This window comes from Stegostoma tigrinum, chromosome 14 (genome assembly GCF_030684315.1).
Source record: "Stegostoma tigrinum isolate sSteTig4 chromosome 14, sSteTig4.hap1, whole genome shotgun sequence".
Classification (NCBI taxonomy): Eukaryota; Metazoa; Chordata; class Chondrichthyes; order Orectolobiformes; family Stegostomatidae; genus Stegostoma; species Stegostoma tigrinum.
The window spans coordinates 77,534,382-77,547,499 of NC_081367.1; the positions used below are offsets into that span (position 1 = coordinate 77,534,382).

The 13,118-nt window shown below is 46.6% G+C and overlaps 1 protein-coding gene across 6 annotated transcripts; it reads left to right on the top strand.

The window, feature by feature from the left end:
- Positions 1 to 2,566: 2,566 nt before the first annotated feature.
- Positions 2,567 to 8,712, top strand: LOC125457539 (actin-like). 6 transcript variants are annotated; one of them, XM_059651254.1, is made up of 2 exons: positions 2,567 to 2,578; positions 7,574 to 8,712. In XM_059651254.1, the coding sequence occupies exons 1-2, from the start codon at positions 2,567 to 2,569 to the stop codon at positions 8,678 to 8,680; spliced, it is 1,119 nt and encodes a 372-aa protein (XP_059507237.1). In that variant the 3' UTR covers positions 8,681 to 8,712. The 6 variants fall into 6 exon arrangements, with proteins under 6 accessions (XP_059507237.1, XP_048397833.1, XP_048397837.1 ...); XM_048541876.2 differs by lacking the exon at positions 2,567 to 2,578 and adding an exon at positions 4,279 to 4,302; XM_048541880.2 differs by lacking the exon at positions 2,567 to 2,578 and having other exon boundaries at positions 7,309 to 8,162; positions 8,346 to 8,712.
- Positions 8,713 to 13,118: the final 4,406 nt, after the last annotated feature.

Genomic DNA, 13,118 nt, shown 5'->3' on the forward strand with positions numbered 1-13,118 from the left:
GGGAAAGCAGTGTGGGAGTAGTGGGTGTACAGGGTTAATGAAGGGTCTAGGCCTGAAACGTCAGCTTGTGTGCTCTTAAGATGCTGCTTGGCCTGCTGTGTTCATCCAGCTCCACACTTTGTTATCTCAGATTCTCCAGCATCTGCAGCTCCCATCATCTCTGATAGTTTAGATGAAGCGATCAGAATGCGAGAATGGCAGAACAATGGTGTGTCTAAGTGCCAGACTGAAAGGACAGTAAGTGGGATTGGGGGAGGAGAAAGAGCAGATGGTGACAAAGAATGTGACAAGTAAAGCCAAAATAAACAGTAGAAATGGGAGAATGTAACAAGTAAATCTAAAAGAAAGGGAAGGAATGGGAGTTAGTTCACAATTTGAAGGTGTTGAGATCAATATTAAGTCCAGGAGGCTGCGAAGTGCATCGTCTGAAGATGAGATGTTGCTGCAGTTAGTGCTGTGGTTCACTGGAACACTGCAGCTTGTGAGCAGGACGCTGCGTTAAAATGACCAGCTACAGACAGGTCAGGGTCCTGCTCACACACAGACTGGAGGTGTTCTGCAGGACAGTCACCCGGTCTGCGTTTGGTTTCTCCAACATAGAGTAGGCCCCGTTGGGTGCAGTGAATACAATACACGAGATTGGAGGAGGTGCAGGTGACATGCTGCTTCACCTGGAATGACTTTCAGGATTTTGGATGGTGAGCAGGGACAAGGGGAAGGGGCCGGTGTTGCACTTGCTACAGTTACATGGGAAGGTGCTATAGGAAGGGGAGGTGGTGTTGGTGGTCATGGAATGGACTAGGGGTTAGCCCCACCCTATCCCTGTAGCCCTGCATTTCCCACGGCTAATCCACCTAGTCTGCATTTCCCTGGACGCAGTGGGCGATTTAGCTTGGCCAGTCCACCGGATCAGCACATCTTTAGACTGTGGGAGAAAACCGGAGCACCCTGAGGAAGCCCATGCAGACACAGGGAAAATGTGCAAACTCCATGAGGGCAGTTGCTCGAAGGTGGAATTGAACCCGGGTCCCTGGTCCTGTGGGTAGGTCACAAATTGGCTGAAAATTCTACCTTAAGCTGTTGCAATACACAAAAGACATAGAAATTTACTTTCCTCTGTTCTTTAAATGTATTGCACTGAATCACATGTTTAACTTATTGACTGTCCATTTCAAGGTTACACAGAACATAGAACTGTTCCAGCATGATGTTGTGCCAAACATGATGCTAAATTAAACTAATCATTTCTGCCTGTTCTTGGTCCATATCCCTCCTTTTCTTGCGTGGTTTTATGCTTATCTAAAAGCCCCTTAAATGCCCCTATTGTATCTACCTCCATCACCAGCCCTGACAGTGCCTTCCAGAAACCTACCACTCTCTGTAAAAATCTTGCCCCTCGTGTCTCCTTTGGACTTTTCCCCTCTCACCTTAAATGCATGCTCCTCTAGTAGTGGACCTTTCAACTCTGGGAAAAAGATTCTGCCTGTCAACCCTATCTATGCATTTCATAGTTTTATAGACTTCTATCAAGCCTCTCCTTGGCATCCACTGTTCAAGGGAAAACAATCCGTGTTTTTCTAACCTCTCCCTATAGCTCAGCCCCTCTAATCCAGGCAGCATCCTGGTAAACCTCTTCTGCATCCTTGCCAAAGCCTCCATATCCTTCATGTCATGTGGTGACCAGAATTGAATGCAATGCTCTCTGTGTGGCCTAAATAAAGTCTTATAAAGCAACAACATGACATCCTGACTCTTGTACTCAATTCCCTGACCAATAAAGGCAAGCATGCCATATGCCTCCTTTACCACCCTATCTACTTGTGTGGCTGCTTTCAGGGAGCTATGGATTTGAACCCCAAGATCCCCCTGTAAATCAATGCCATTTGGGATCCCGCCATTAACTGTATATTTTTCCATAACATTTGATCTCCCAAAGCACAGTACCTCACACTTACCCAGATTAAACTCCATCACCATTTCTCTTCCAATGTCTGCAACTGATCTATATTCCACTGTACCATTTGACAACCTTCTACACTATCCACAACTCCACCGATCTTTGTAACATCTGTAAACTTATTAAACCACCGATCTACATTTTCATCCAAGTCATTTATATACATCACAAACAGCAGAGGGCCCAGTACCCTGTGGAACATCACTAGTCACAGACCTCCAGCCTGAAAAACATCCTCCTGACACTATCGTCTGTTTTCTTAATTGAAACATATAAAATAATCAGAGGGTTAGATAGGGTGGATATGGAGAGCCTTTTTCCTAGGATGGTGACGGCAAGCACGAGGGGGCATAGCTTTAAATTGAGGGGTGAAAGATATAGGACAAATGTCAGAGGTAGTTTCTTTACTCAGAGAGTAGTAAGGGTATGGAACGCTTTGCCTGCAATGGTAGTAGATTCGGCAACTTTAAGTACATTTAAGTCGTCATTGGATAAGCATATGGACGTACATGGAATAGTGTAGGTTAGATGGGCTTGAGAGCGGTATGACAGGTCGGCACAACATTGAGGGCCGAAGGGCCTGTACTGTGCTGTAATGTTCTATATTCTATGGATAATTCAGTTCTAAACCAATGAGACCAAGTCACTGTGGATGTCATGTATCTTAATCTTCTGGATGAGCCTACCATCAGGGGTCTTGTTGAAAACTTACTAAAATTCACATAAACAACATCCACTGCTTTACTTTCATCGATCACCTTTGTCACCTTCTCAAAAAATTCAGTCAAAATAATAAGACATGACCTGCCCTGCACAAAGCTATGCTGACTGTTCCTAATTAGATCGTGCTTTTCAAAATTTGAGTAAATCCTATCCCTAAGAATTCTGTCCAACGGCTTCCCAACCACCAGTGTCAGACTCAGCCAATAGTTTCCTGGGTTATTCCTATTTCCATTAATGAACAGAGGAACGACATTAGCTCCTCACCAGTCTTCCAGGAAATCTCCAGTGGTTAGAGAGGATACAAAGATCTTGGTCAAGGTCCCACCAATCTCCTCACTTGCCTCTCTCAGTAACTAGTTTGGATACCATTGGGCTCTAGGGATGTATCCAACTTAATGCACTTCAAGAGATCCAACGTCACTTCTTTCCTGATCTCAAAATGCCCTTGCAAATTAGCGTGCTCCTTACATATCTCACTGTCCTCCAAGTCCTTTTCCTAGGTGAATAATGATGCATAGAACTCATTTAGAATCTTGCCTACTTTCTCTGCCTCCCAGCATAAGTTCTCTCCTTTATCCTTGAGTGGTCCTACCTTCTCCCTAATTGGCCACTTGTTTTTAATATATCTGTAGAATACCTTGGGATTCTCTTTAACCCTACTTGCCAAGAACATTTCATAGCCCCTTCATGTTCTCCTAATTCCCTGCATGAGCATTTTCCTGCTTTCTTCATATTCCTCACAGGCCCCATCTGATTTTAGCTTCCTAAACCTTATATATGCTTCTTTTTTTCCTTTTGACTAAATTCATAGCCTCCCTTGTTATCCAAGGGTCCTTTACCTTGCCATCTTACTGGAACATGCTGGCCTTAAACTCTCCCAGCAGGTCTTTAAACAGCTCTCACATTCCAAACGTGGACTTGCCTGACAACAGCTCCTTCCAATTAACACTCCCTAACCCCTGTCTAATATTAACGTAATTTGCCCTCCCCTAATTTAGTCCCTTCCCACAAGGTCCTGGCTTATCCTCATTCATGGCTATCATAAAAGTTAAGGAGTTGTGATCACTGTTTCCAAAGTGCTCTCCCACTGAAAGGTCCGTCACCTTGACAGGCTCATTAGTCAATACAAGCTCCAGTATGGCCCCTCCTGTATCCACATACTGTTTCAAGAAACCCTCATTGATGCACTTACCTAACTCTGCCCCATCTAAACCCCTTGCTTTAAGGGAGTCCCAGTCAGTATTGGGGAAGTTAAAGTCACCCAGTACGACAACTCCGTTTTTATTGCATGTTTCCATAACCTGCCTGCATATTTACTCCTCAACATCTTGGTGTCTGTGGGAGGGCCTATGTCATCGTCCTATCAGAGTGATGCACCTGTCTTGTTTGTGAGTTCTACTTGTATTGCCTCAGGAGATGAGGTGTCAACCTATTGAAATAAACTTTACATAAACTGTTAAAGTTGAACATAGAAATTTAAAATAAAATCCAGGGCATTAAAATGTCACACAAAGTAAGGTAAGTAGTCACATGTTACCCAAAAAGGCTGAAGTCATTGGTAATATTGGGTTATTAAGAAGTAGCAGTTAAGATATGGAATGGCAGATAATCAGGAGAAACAAGCAACCTTGCTCCCAGAGGAGACGGATGGCTGGAGCAGATCCTCGTGGGAGCAGTTTCCTCTGATCTAAGTCTTGTTGTGCTGGCAAAGCATTACACTGGAGTCAATATTCTTCCAGTTTAAGAAGTTCTTTCTTGTCCAAAAGAGACTGAAGACTTGCAACCCAAGTTGTTTTTTTTTATAGCTATTTCTGCAGGCTAGTGGATATCCCGTGTCAATCATTTTACTTCCAAAAATATCCTAAGGTTTTGGAGTAGATCTGTAGCTTGGGCTGTGGGTGTTGAGGTTGGTTGGCTCATCGGGCTGTTTCTTGTGCACTTGGAGGGGTGGATTATTATCCTCAACAGTGGAGGATATGGACAACATTCCCGTCTTCTGCCCAAATCTGCTGTCAGGGCACAGACTGAGGAACATCTGTGACTGGAACAAATGGACATCAGGACATAAGGAAAATCATGACAGGAGGCCTTGTTTTCGTCTGATCCTTTATCCCTTTCACTATCAGGTCAGATGAGGTGAAGTTTGAGGAGATATGGTTTGGAGAGGCTGAGGCATACGCTAAAAACTGAATGTGATGATGAAATAAAAATTAGGCAGGTCAGAATGATGTTTTCTTTCCATTGCAGTTAAGAACCTGATATGAGGCAGCCTTACTGTTAGAATGTAAGAACCAGGATCAGGAGGTGGCCATGTGGCCCCTCGAGCCTGCTCCACCATTCAATAAGATCACTGCTGGTCTTTCCACAGCCTCAGCATCTTTGCTGTATGTGTCACAGGTATGGTTCTGTGGTGATCACCTGACCTATGTTCTGTTTTATCTAGAGGTGAAAATGGACCATATCTGTAAGAACACAATATGTAAAGCATGCACATGAAGGGGAAAAAAACATGTGATATGTCCATTGAATGGTCACATTGCAGCAAATCACAATTGTAAGAGAAATAACTGACAGTGAATCAAAGGTTTCTAAAGGATTTGGTGTTGAAGTCAGAGTTAGGTTCCTTCAGTCATTTTTGCCCAGAAATAAAAACAATGTACAAGTTGAAATATTGTATCATAGGTGTACAGCACCGTCAATTCCTGGCAGAAATAATTTGCAAAATAAAATACATCAACTAACTCAAATATAAACAAAAACTAAAAGAACTGCGGATGCTGTAAATCAGGAACAAAAACAAAGTTGCTGGAAAAGCTCAGCAGGTCTGGTAGCATCTGTGGTGAAGAAAACAGAGTTAAGGTTTCGGGTCCAGTAACCCTTCCTCAAAGTGTTGGGCACTTGTGGTGCAGTGGTACTATCTGTCAGGAGGCCCAGACTTGAAACTCATCTACTCCAAGGGTGTGTAACTACAACATTTTGTCAGCAGAGATGATGGGAACTGCAGATGCTGGAGAATTCCAAGATAATAAAATGTGAGGCTGGATGAACACAGCAAGGCCAAGCAGCATCTCAGGAGCACAAAAGCTGACGTTTCGGGCCTAGACCCTTCATCAGAGAGGGTCTAGGCCCGAAACGTCAGCTTTTGTGCTCCTGAGATGCTGCCTGGCCTGCTGTGTTCATCCAGCCTCACATTTTATTAACATTTTGTCAGCAGTCTGATTAAAAAATATCTACCCTCTTTACAACACAGTAATTTTAAAAAATCTAAGCTGTACACTCCAGAGAGTGCAGGGAGCTAGGGTGCATGTTAGCTGACATATGCTTCCAGTGCTTACTGAACTGCACAATATGTTTGTTTCATTATTTACATTGGCATGTTGCAAAAAAAATTGTCTATACATTTTGAGATTAAAAATTAAACAACGGGAACAGGACAAAAGCAAGCTGAAATCGTTGATTTTAAGGAAATGCTTGCCTTCTGGAAGTAACCATATGCATACCAGAATATAAAGAATATTCTGAGGAAGGGTCACCACACCTGAAACGTTAACTCTGATTTTTCTGCACAGATGCTGCCAGGCCTGCTGAGTTTTTCCAGCAACTTTGTTTTTGTAAAGGTCCCAAACTTTAGTTGTGCAGGGAGTTGATTTTGAAAAGAGACAAATGAAGATTAACTGTCTCCTTAAATCTACAGATATTAAAAGCCTGTACACTTTTAATAGCTGCACTTGGAAAAGCACAATTAATAGACTTAACTTTGCAAACCCTGTGTTGGATTTGGAGACAGACCGTTTCCAATCAACAGGAAATGGAATTCTTAAAAGGACTGAACTCATCCAAAACAGTTTCAGTTAACTTTTTGGGATTCCAGTAATTCTTCAGATCATTCTACATTCACAGGGGGTTTCAGTATTGACTGTCATTAATGATGGGGTCACTGTGCAGTTGTTTCTGCCAACTTCACAAAGCTTCTGGGACCTTCCGAATCGAGTGATGGTCTTTGGAACCGTTCTGCAGAAAGTGCAGGGAACCGGAGGGCGGGGGTGGTGGCTGCAGTTGTCCCCTGGGGATGAGCAAACCACAGCCCCCGTGTTGTTTTACTACAGCAGCAGGTGGCTGGGTGTGAGATAGAGACTAAACGGACGACTCAAGCCTGGAAAATAATGGGATATTCTCCTGACAAGGATATTGAAAATGAGTCTGTGAATGGTGCACAAAAGCATTACAGAGTTCACAATGAAATTGTGCCATACCTGCATAAAATAACCCGATCGCCTATAGTCTGAGAAATACGAACAGCATGCTTTCATTAATATGTAACACTGATAATTATCGGCGTAGTGCTAGCTTGTCGAGCAGAATGCAGAGAGGAGAGTCTACGAGACAAATTGCTGAGAAACTGGAGGGACAGACCCTGTACCCGGGGTGTTTGTGGGGTGGGGTGTGGTACAGGCCCTGTACCGGGGTGTGTGTGTGGGGGGGCGGTTGTGCCTGGGTTGCTAACTGACGCGGGACGGATCAGCGATGATTATTTGCTCATAATCCTGGCAGATTGTCACAATAGGATGGGGAGAGACCTCACAGAAACCTCACAGCAAGGTCAAAACTCATGGGCTGGCCCCGGGAAACTTTCACTGGCGTCTGAGCAGCGTTTGTGAGAGCACAAGGTGGGCGCTGGGTGTGATTCTGTGCCTCAGGGTGGGGGAAGTGTTTGTATGTGTATCAGGAGCTGTGCCACAGTGTGTGTTAGAGAGTCTGTGTGCGTGTGTTTTAGGACTGTGTGTCAGGTGCTGTGTGTGTGTGCGGGAAGGTGTGAGAGGGGATCAGTGAGCCTGTGCTGTATCTAATTCCACCCCCACCCTCACCCTCTCTGGGACCATGGGGGACCTACAGCCTGCCATCGTTATAGATAATGGCTCAGGGCTGATTAAGGCGGGTATCTCTGGGGACAAGGAACCTCGCTCCATCTTCACCAATGTGGTTGGCAAACCCAGGCAGAAAGCCCTGATCATTGGGGCTGGCCAGAAAGACTTTTACATTGGGGAGGAAGCTCAGGCCAAGAGAGGGGTGCTGAGCATCAAGTACCCAGTGGAGCATGGCATCGTCACCTCCTGGGAGGACATGGACAAGGTCTGGAGGTATGTCTATGACAATGACCTGAAGATCAAGGCGAATGAGAGGCCGGCGCTGCTGACTGAGGCACCCCTCAACCCCCTGGCGAATCGTGAGAAGATGTGCCAGATGCTGTTTGAGACATTTGAGCTGCCTGCAATGTACGTTGCCATCCAGGCAGTACTTGCTCTGTACGCCTCAGGCAGGACCACAGGCTGTGTGATGGACAGTGGTGATGGAGTGAGCCACACGGTGCCTATCTATGAGGGTTACTGCCTGCCCCACGCTGTCCTGAGGCTGGAGCTGGGCGGCAGGGACCTGACCGAATACCTGGTGAGGATCTTGACTGAGAGTGGGGTGTCATTTGTCAGCACAGCTGAGAAGGAGATTGTCAGGGACATCAAAGAGAAACTCTGCTATGTGGCAGTGGACGTACAGGCTGAGATGTGTAAGAAGCCAGCTGATGTGGAGAAAGACTACAAACTGCCCGATGGGCAGGTCATCAAGATCCAGAACCAGAGGTTCCGCTGCCCCGAGACCCTGTTTGTGCCAGCCAACATTGGCATTGAAGCACCTGGCATCGACAAACTTTGTTTCAACACCATCATGAAATGTGACATAGATCTCCGTAGGGACCTATATGCCAATGTGATCCTAGCTGGAGGCTCTAGCCTCTTCCCAGGCATGGACGAAAGGATGCTCAAGGAGATGACCAAGATGGTACCCACAGGCACTCCAGTCAAAGTCTGTGCCCCTGCCGACAGGAAGTACTCAGTCTGGATGGGGGGCTCGATCCTGTCGTCGCTGTCCGCCTTCCAGCAGATGTGGGTGCTGGCCTCCGAGTACAAGGAAGTAGGGGCCAACATTGTGCACAGAAAGTGTTTCTGAACCAGTGGCCAGCATCCCCTCTGACCCGAGCCTCCCCCCATCCAAACAAATCTAATCAAAACTGCTGTATTTTAAAAAGAAAAAAAAAATACTGAAAGAATAAAAGTGCAGAATGAACTTTGACAAACTGGCTGCTTTTTATTTTTCATTTCTGTTTTGTTTCTTTCTGGTTTGACCGTGCCCCTCTGAACACAGTGTCCCCCAGGGTCCGCTTTGACCCTGCCCCTCTGATCAGTGTCCCCTAGGTTCCGCTTTCACCCTGCCCCTCTGAACACGGTGTCCCCTAGGGTCCACTTTGACCCTGCCCCTCTGAACACGGTGTCCCCTAGGGTCCACTTTGACCCTGCCCCTCTGAACACAGTGTCCCCTAGGGTCCGCTTTGACCCTGCCCCTCTGAACACAGTGTCCCCTAGGGTCCACTTTGACCCTGCCCCTCTGAACACAGTGTCCCCTAGGGTCCACTTTGATCCTGCCGCTCTGAACACAGTGTCCCCCAGTGTCTGCTTTGATCCTGCCGCTCTGAAGACAGTGTCCCCCAGGGCCCGCTTTGTTCCTGACTTTCTGAGCACAGTTTCCTCCAGGGTCTGGTTTGACCCCCACCCTCTGAACATAGGTTCCCCCAGGGTCTGGTCTGATCCTGACCCTCTGAACACTGCATCTCCCAGGGTCCTGTTTGAAACCGACCCTCTGTGAAAGAAGCATTCCCCAGGGTCCAATCTGAAACTTCTCCCTTGCACTCTCTCCCTTGCACTTTCCCTGCACCCAACCCTCACCTTATTCTGGGATTTGCTGCTCTTTTTAGAAACTAATATCAGTCTCCCAGAATCTCAAAGCATCTTGCCATGAACATCATAAAGCAACTTGTGTGACATTAGTTTAATGTTTAATATCAGGGAACTCCAGGTACTTTCTGGCTTTAATTTCTAACCTTGGATTTTGGTGAAAGGACTTGGTAATGTTTAGTGAGCTGAGCTGGAGGGTTTTCCATTTCAGGGCAGCCATCGTGGCAAATTAGCACCATGTGACTTAAACTCTACCTTCCCTCTTGTGGATTTACAGGAGGAGCAGGCCATTAACTTGGTGGTGACAATGGTGGCAGCCCAGAGATGGCTGATTCCAGGGATGGAGGGACTATTTTATTCGAAGAGGGTGTGTAGGTTGGGCCTACACTCATTGGAATTTAAAAGAATGAGAGGTAACCTTACTGAAACAAAATGTGTCAGGAGCTTGACAGGGCAAATGTGGAAAAACTTTTTTTGCCTTGTGGGAGAACCTAGGACCAGAGGGCATCATCTCAGAATAACAGGCACCCTTTTGACGCAAAGATCAGGAAGAATTTCATCTCTCAGAGGATAGAGAAATTTGTCAAATTCTTTACTTCAGAGGGTTGTTGTGGCTGGGTCATTATATATTCTGCAGGGATTGACAGAATCAAGGGTTATGGGGTAAACATAAGGAAGTAGAGGTGAGGATTATCAGATCAGCCATGACCTTAATGAAAGATGATACACTGACTCAATGGGATATAATCTTAGAATCATAGAGTACAGAAGAGGCCATTCAGCCCATTGAGTCTGTACCGTCAATAATATACAGCTACCCACACTGGACCCACTTTCCCACTACAGGCACATATCTTCCTTCTCCCCCAAAGCCTAATGGTCTTAAGGTATTATGGGCAATGCAATCTACACTAATCCTTGGAGAATGCTAACTAATTAGATTGATAGCCTAATGCCTTTGCCTCATCATCGTGCATTTCTTTCTCTTTGCAATTGGATATCTGCTCACTATTTGATTGATAATAGCTGAGTCTGTTCCCATTAACACTTTAGACCATATGTTCAGATTTCAACAATTTGCAGAATTGTTCTCCTTTGATATGCCTTCTCTGAGCTTATCTTGACAGCTACTCAGCTACTTTTAATCTGAGTGCCGGAAACATGGGCTCCTCCTGTATTCAATCAAAAGCTATTTGAATTTTATTTTTCTCTGTGAGGAATACCATGAACTTGCATGCAGAAACTGGGGATCAAGGGGTCGGTATTTTAAAGCAGCTCTGTCGGTGACTTGGGTCTGGACAATTACCTGGTGCTTGGATAGGGTTGGGTTAGAGATATGGTTTGGAGAATTAGAGCCATAGATTCGTACAGCACAGAAACAGTCCCATTGGCTCAACTCTTCCATGCCAATCAGACATCCCAATCTGACCTGATCCCATTTGCCAGGATTTGGCACATATCTCCACTACCCTCTGTGTGAAAAAGTTACGCCTCAGGTCATTATTAAATCTTTTCTTTCTCATCTTAAAACTACATCATTTAGTTTTAAACTTCCCAACCCTGGGAAAAATATCTAGGCTGTTCATATTGTCTATGCCCTTCATAATTATATAAACCTTTATGATATCACCCCTCAGTCTCTGACACTCCAGGGGAAAAAAGCACTGACCTATTCAGCCTCTCCCGATAACTCAAACCCTCCAGTCCCAGCAACAATCTTGCAAATTTCTGCACCCTATCAACTCTTCAAAAAACTTCAGCAAGTCGGGTAATAAAGTGTGGAGCTGGATGAACACAAGTCAAGTAGACATGATTTTCCTTTGTATCAGAGATAATGGGAACTGCAGATGCTGGAGAATCCAAGATAATAAAATGTGGAGGTGGATGAACACAACAGGTCAAGCAGCATCTTAGGAGCACAAAAGCGACTTGAGGTGGGAGGAAGGGATGGGTGAGTGGAAGAACAGGTTAGGACGGCGGGGACAGGCTGGGCTGGTTTTGGGATGCAGTTGGGGGAGGGAACGAGCTGGGCTGGTTGTGTGATGCAGTGGGGGGAGGGGATGAACTGGGCTCGTTTTGGAATGTGGTGGGGAAAGGGGTGATTTTGAAGCTGGTGAAGTCCACATTGGGCTGATTTTCCTTTAACAAGTTAATGTTGGGTCTTCCAATTTAAGCCATCTAGAATTTTCCCCATGACTGAGGTTAAACTGAGTGATTTGGAGAAAGGAACTTGATGTGGGGGTCTCCCCATTTGCCTGTGGGTGGAGCAGCTGCTTGTGGCCTTGGGGTATTGGGATGAAGCAATCTATGAAGCTGTGATAATGGGAACTGCAGATGCTGGAGAATCCAAGATAATAAAATGTGAGGCTGGATGAACACAGCAGGCCAAGCAGCATCTCAGGAGCACAAAAGCTGACATTTCGGGCCTAGGCCCTTCATCAGAGAGGGGGATGGCGTGAGGGTTCTGGAATAAATAGGGAGAGAGGGGGAGGCGGACCGAAGATGGAGAGAAAAGAAGATAGGTGGAGAGAGTATAGTTGGGGAGGTAGGGAGGGGATAGGTCAGTCCAGGGAAGACGGACAGATCAAGGAGGTGGGCTGAGGTTAGTAGGTAGGAGATGGAGGTGCGGCTTCGGGTGGGAGGAAGGGATGGGTGAGAGGAAGAACAGGTTAGAGAGGCAGAGACAGGTTGGGCTGGTTTTGGGACGCAGTGGGTGGAGGGGAAGAGCTGGTTGTGTGGTGCATTTGCAGGAGGAGACGAACTGGGCTGGTTTAGGGATGTGGTGGGGGAAGGGGAGATTTTGAAGCTGGTGAAGTCCACATTGATACCATTAGGCTGCAGGGTTCCCAGGCAGATTACGAGTCGCTGTTCCTGCAACCTTCGGGTGGCATCATTGTGGCAGTGCAGGAGGCCCATGATGGACTTGTCGTCTGAAGAATGGGAGGGGGAGTGGAAATGGTTTGCGACTGGGAGGTGCAGTTGTTTGTTGCGAACCGAGCGAAGGTGTTCTGCAAAGCGGTCTCCAAGCCCCCGCTTGGTTTCCCCAATGTAGAGGAAGCTGCACCGGGTACAGTGGATGCAGTATACCACATTGGCAGATGTGCAGGTGAACCTCTGCTTAATGTGGAATGTCATCTTGGGGCCTGGGATAGGGGTGAGGGAGGAGGTGTGGGGGTAAGTGTAGCATTTCCTGCGGTTGCAGGGGAAGGTGCCGGGTGTGGTGGGGTTGGAGGGCAGTGTGGAGCGAACAAGGGAGTCATGGAGAGAGTGGTCTCTCTGGAAAGCAGACAGGGGAGGGGATGGAAAAATGTCTTGGGTGGTGGGGTCGGATTGTAGATGGCGGAAGTGTCGGAGGATGATGCGTTGTATCCGGAGGTTGGTGGGGTGGTGTGTGAGATCGAGGGGGACCCTCTTTGGGCGGTTGTGGCGGGGGCGGGGTGTGAGGAACGTGTTGCGGGAAATGCGGAAGACGCGGTCAAGGGCGTTCTCGATCACTGTGGGGGGGATGTTGCGGTCCTTGAAGAGCTGTTTTTGTAAGGTGTGTTCAGGAGGGTTTCCTAACGCAGTACGTTGACAGGCCGACGAGGGGAGAGGCCATTCTAGACTTGGTGCTCGGAAACGAGCCGGGGCAGGTATCAGATCTTGTGGTGGGAGAG

Bases quoted from the DNA above. Each gene is read 5' to 3' on its own strand.
- LOC125457539 (XM_048541876.2), top strand. From the start codon at position 4,279: ATGGCAGATAATCAGGAGAAACAA. The intron at 4,303-7,573 runs GCAACCTTGCTC...GGGGACCTACAG, and splicing joins CAGATAATCAGGAGAAACAA to CCTGCCATCGTTATAGATAA.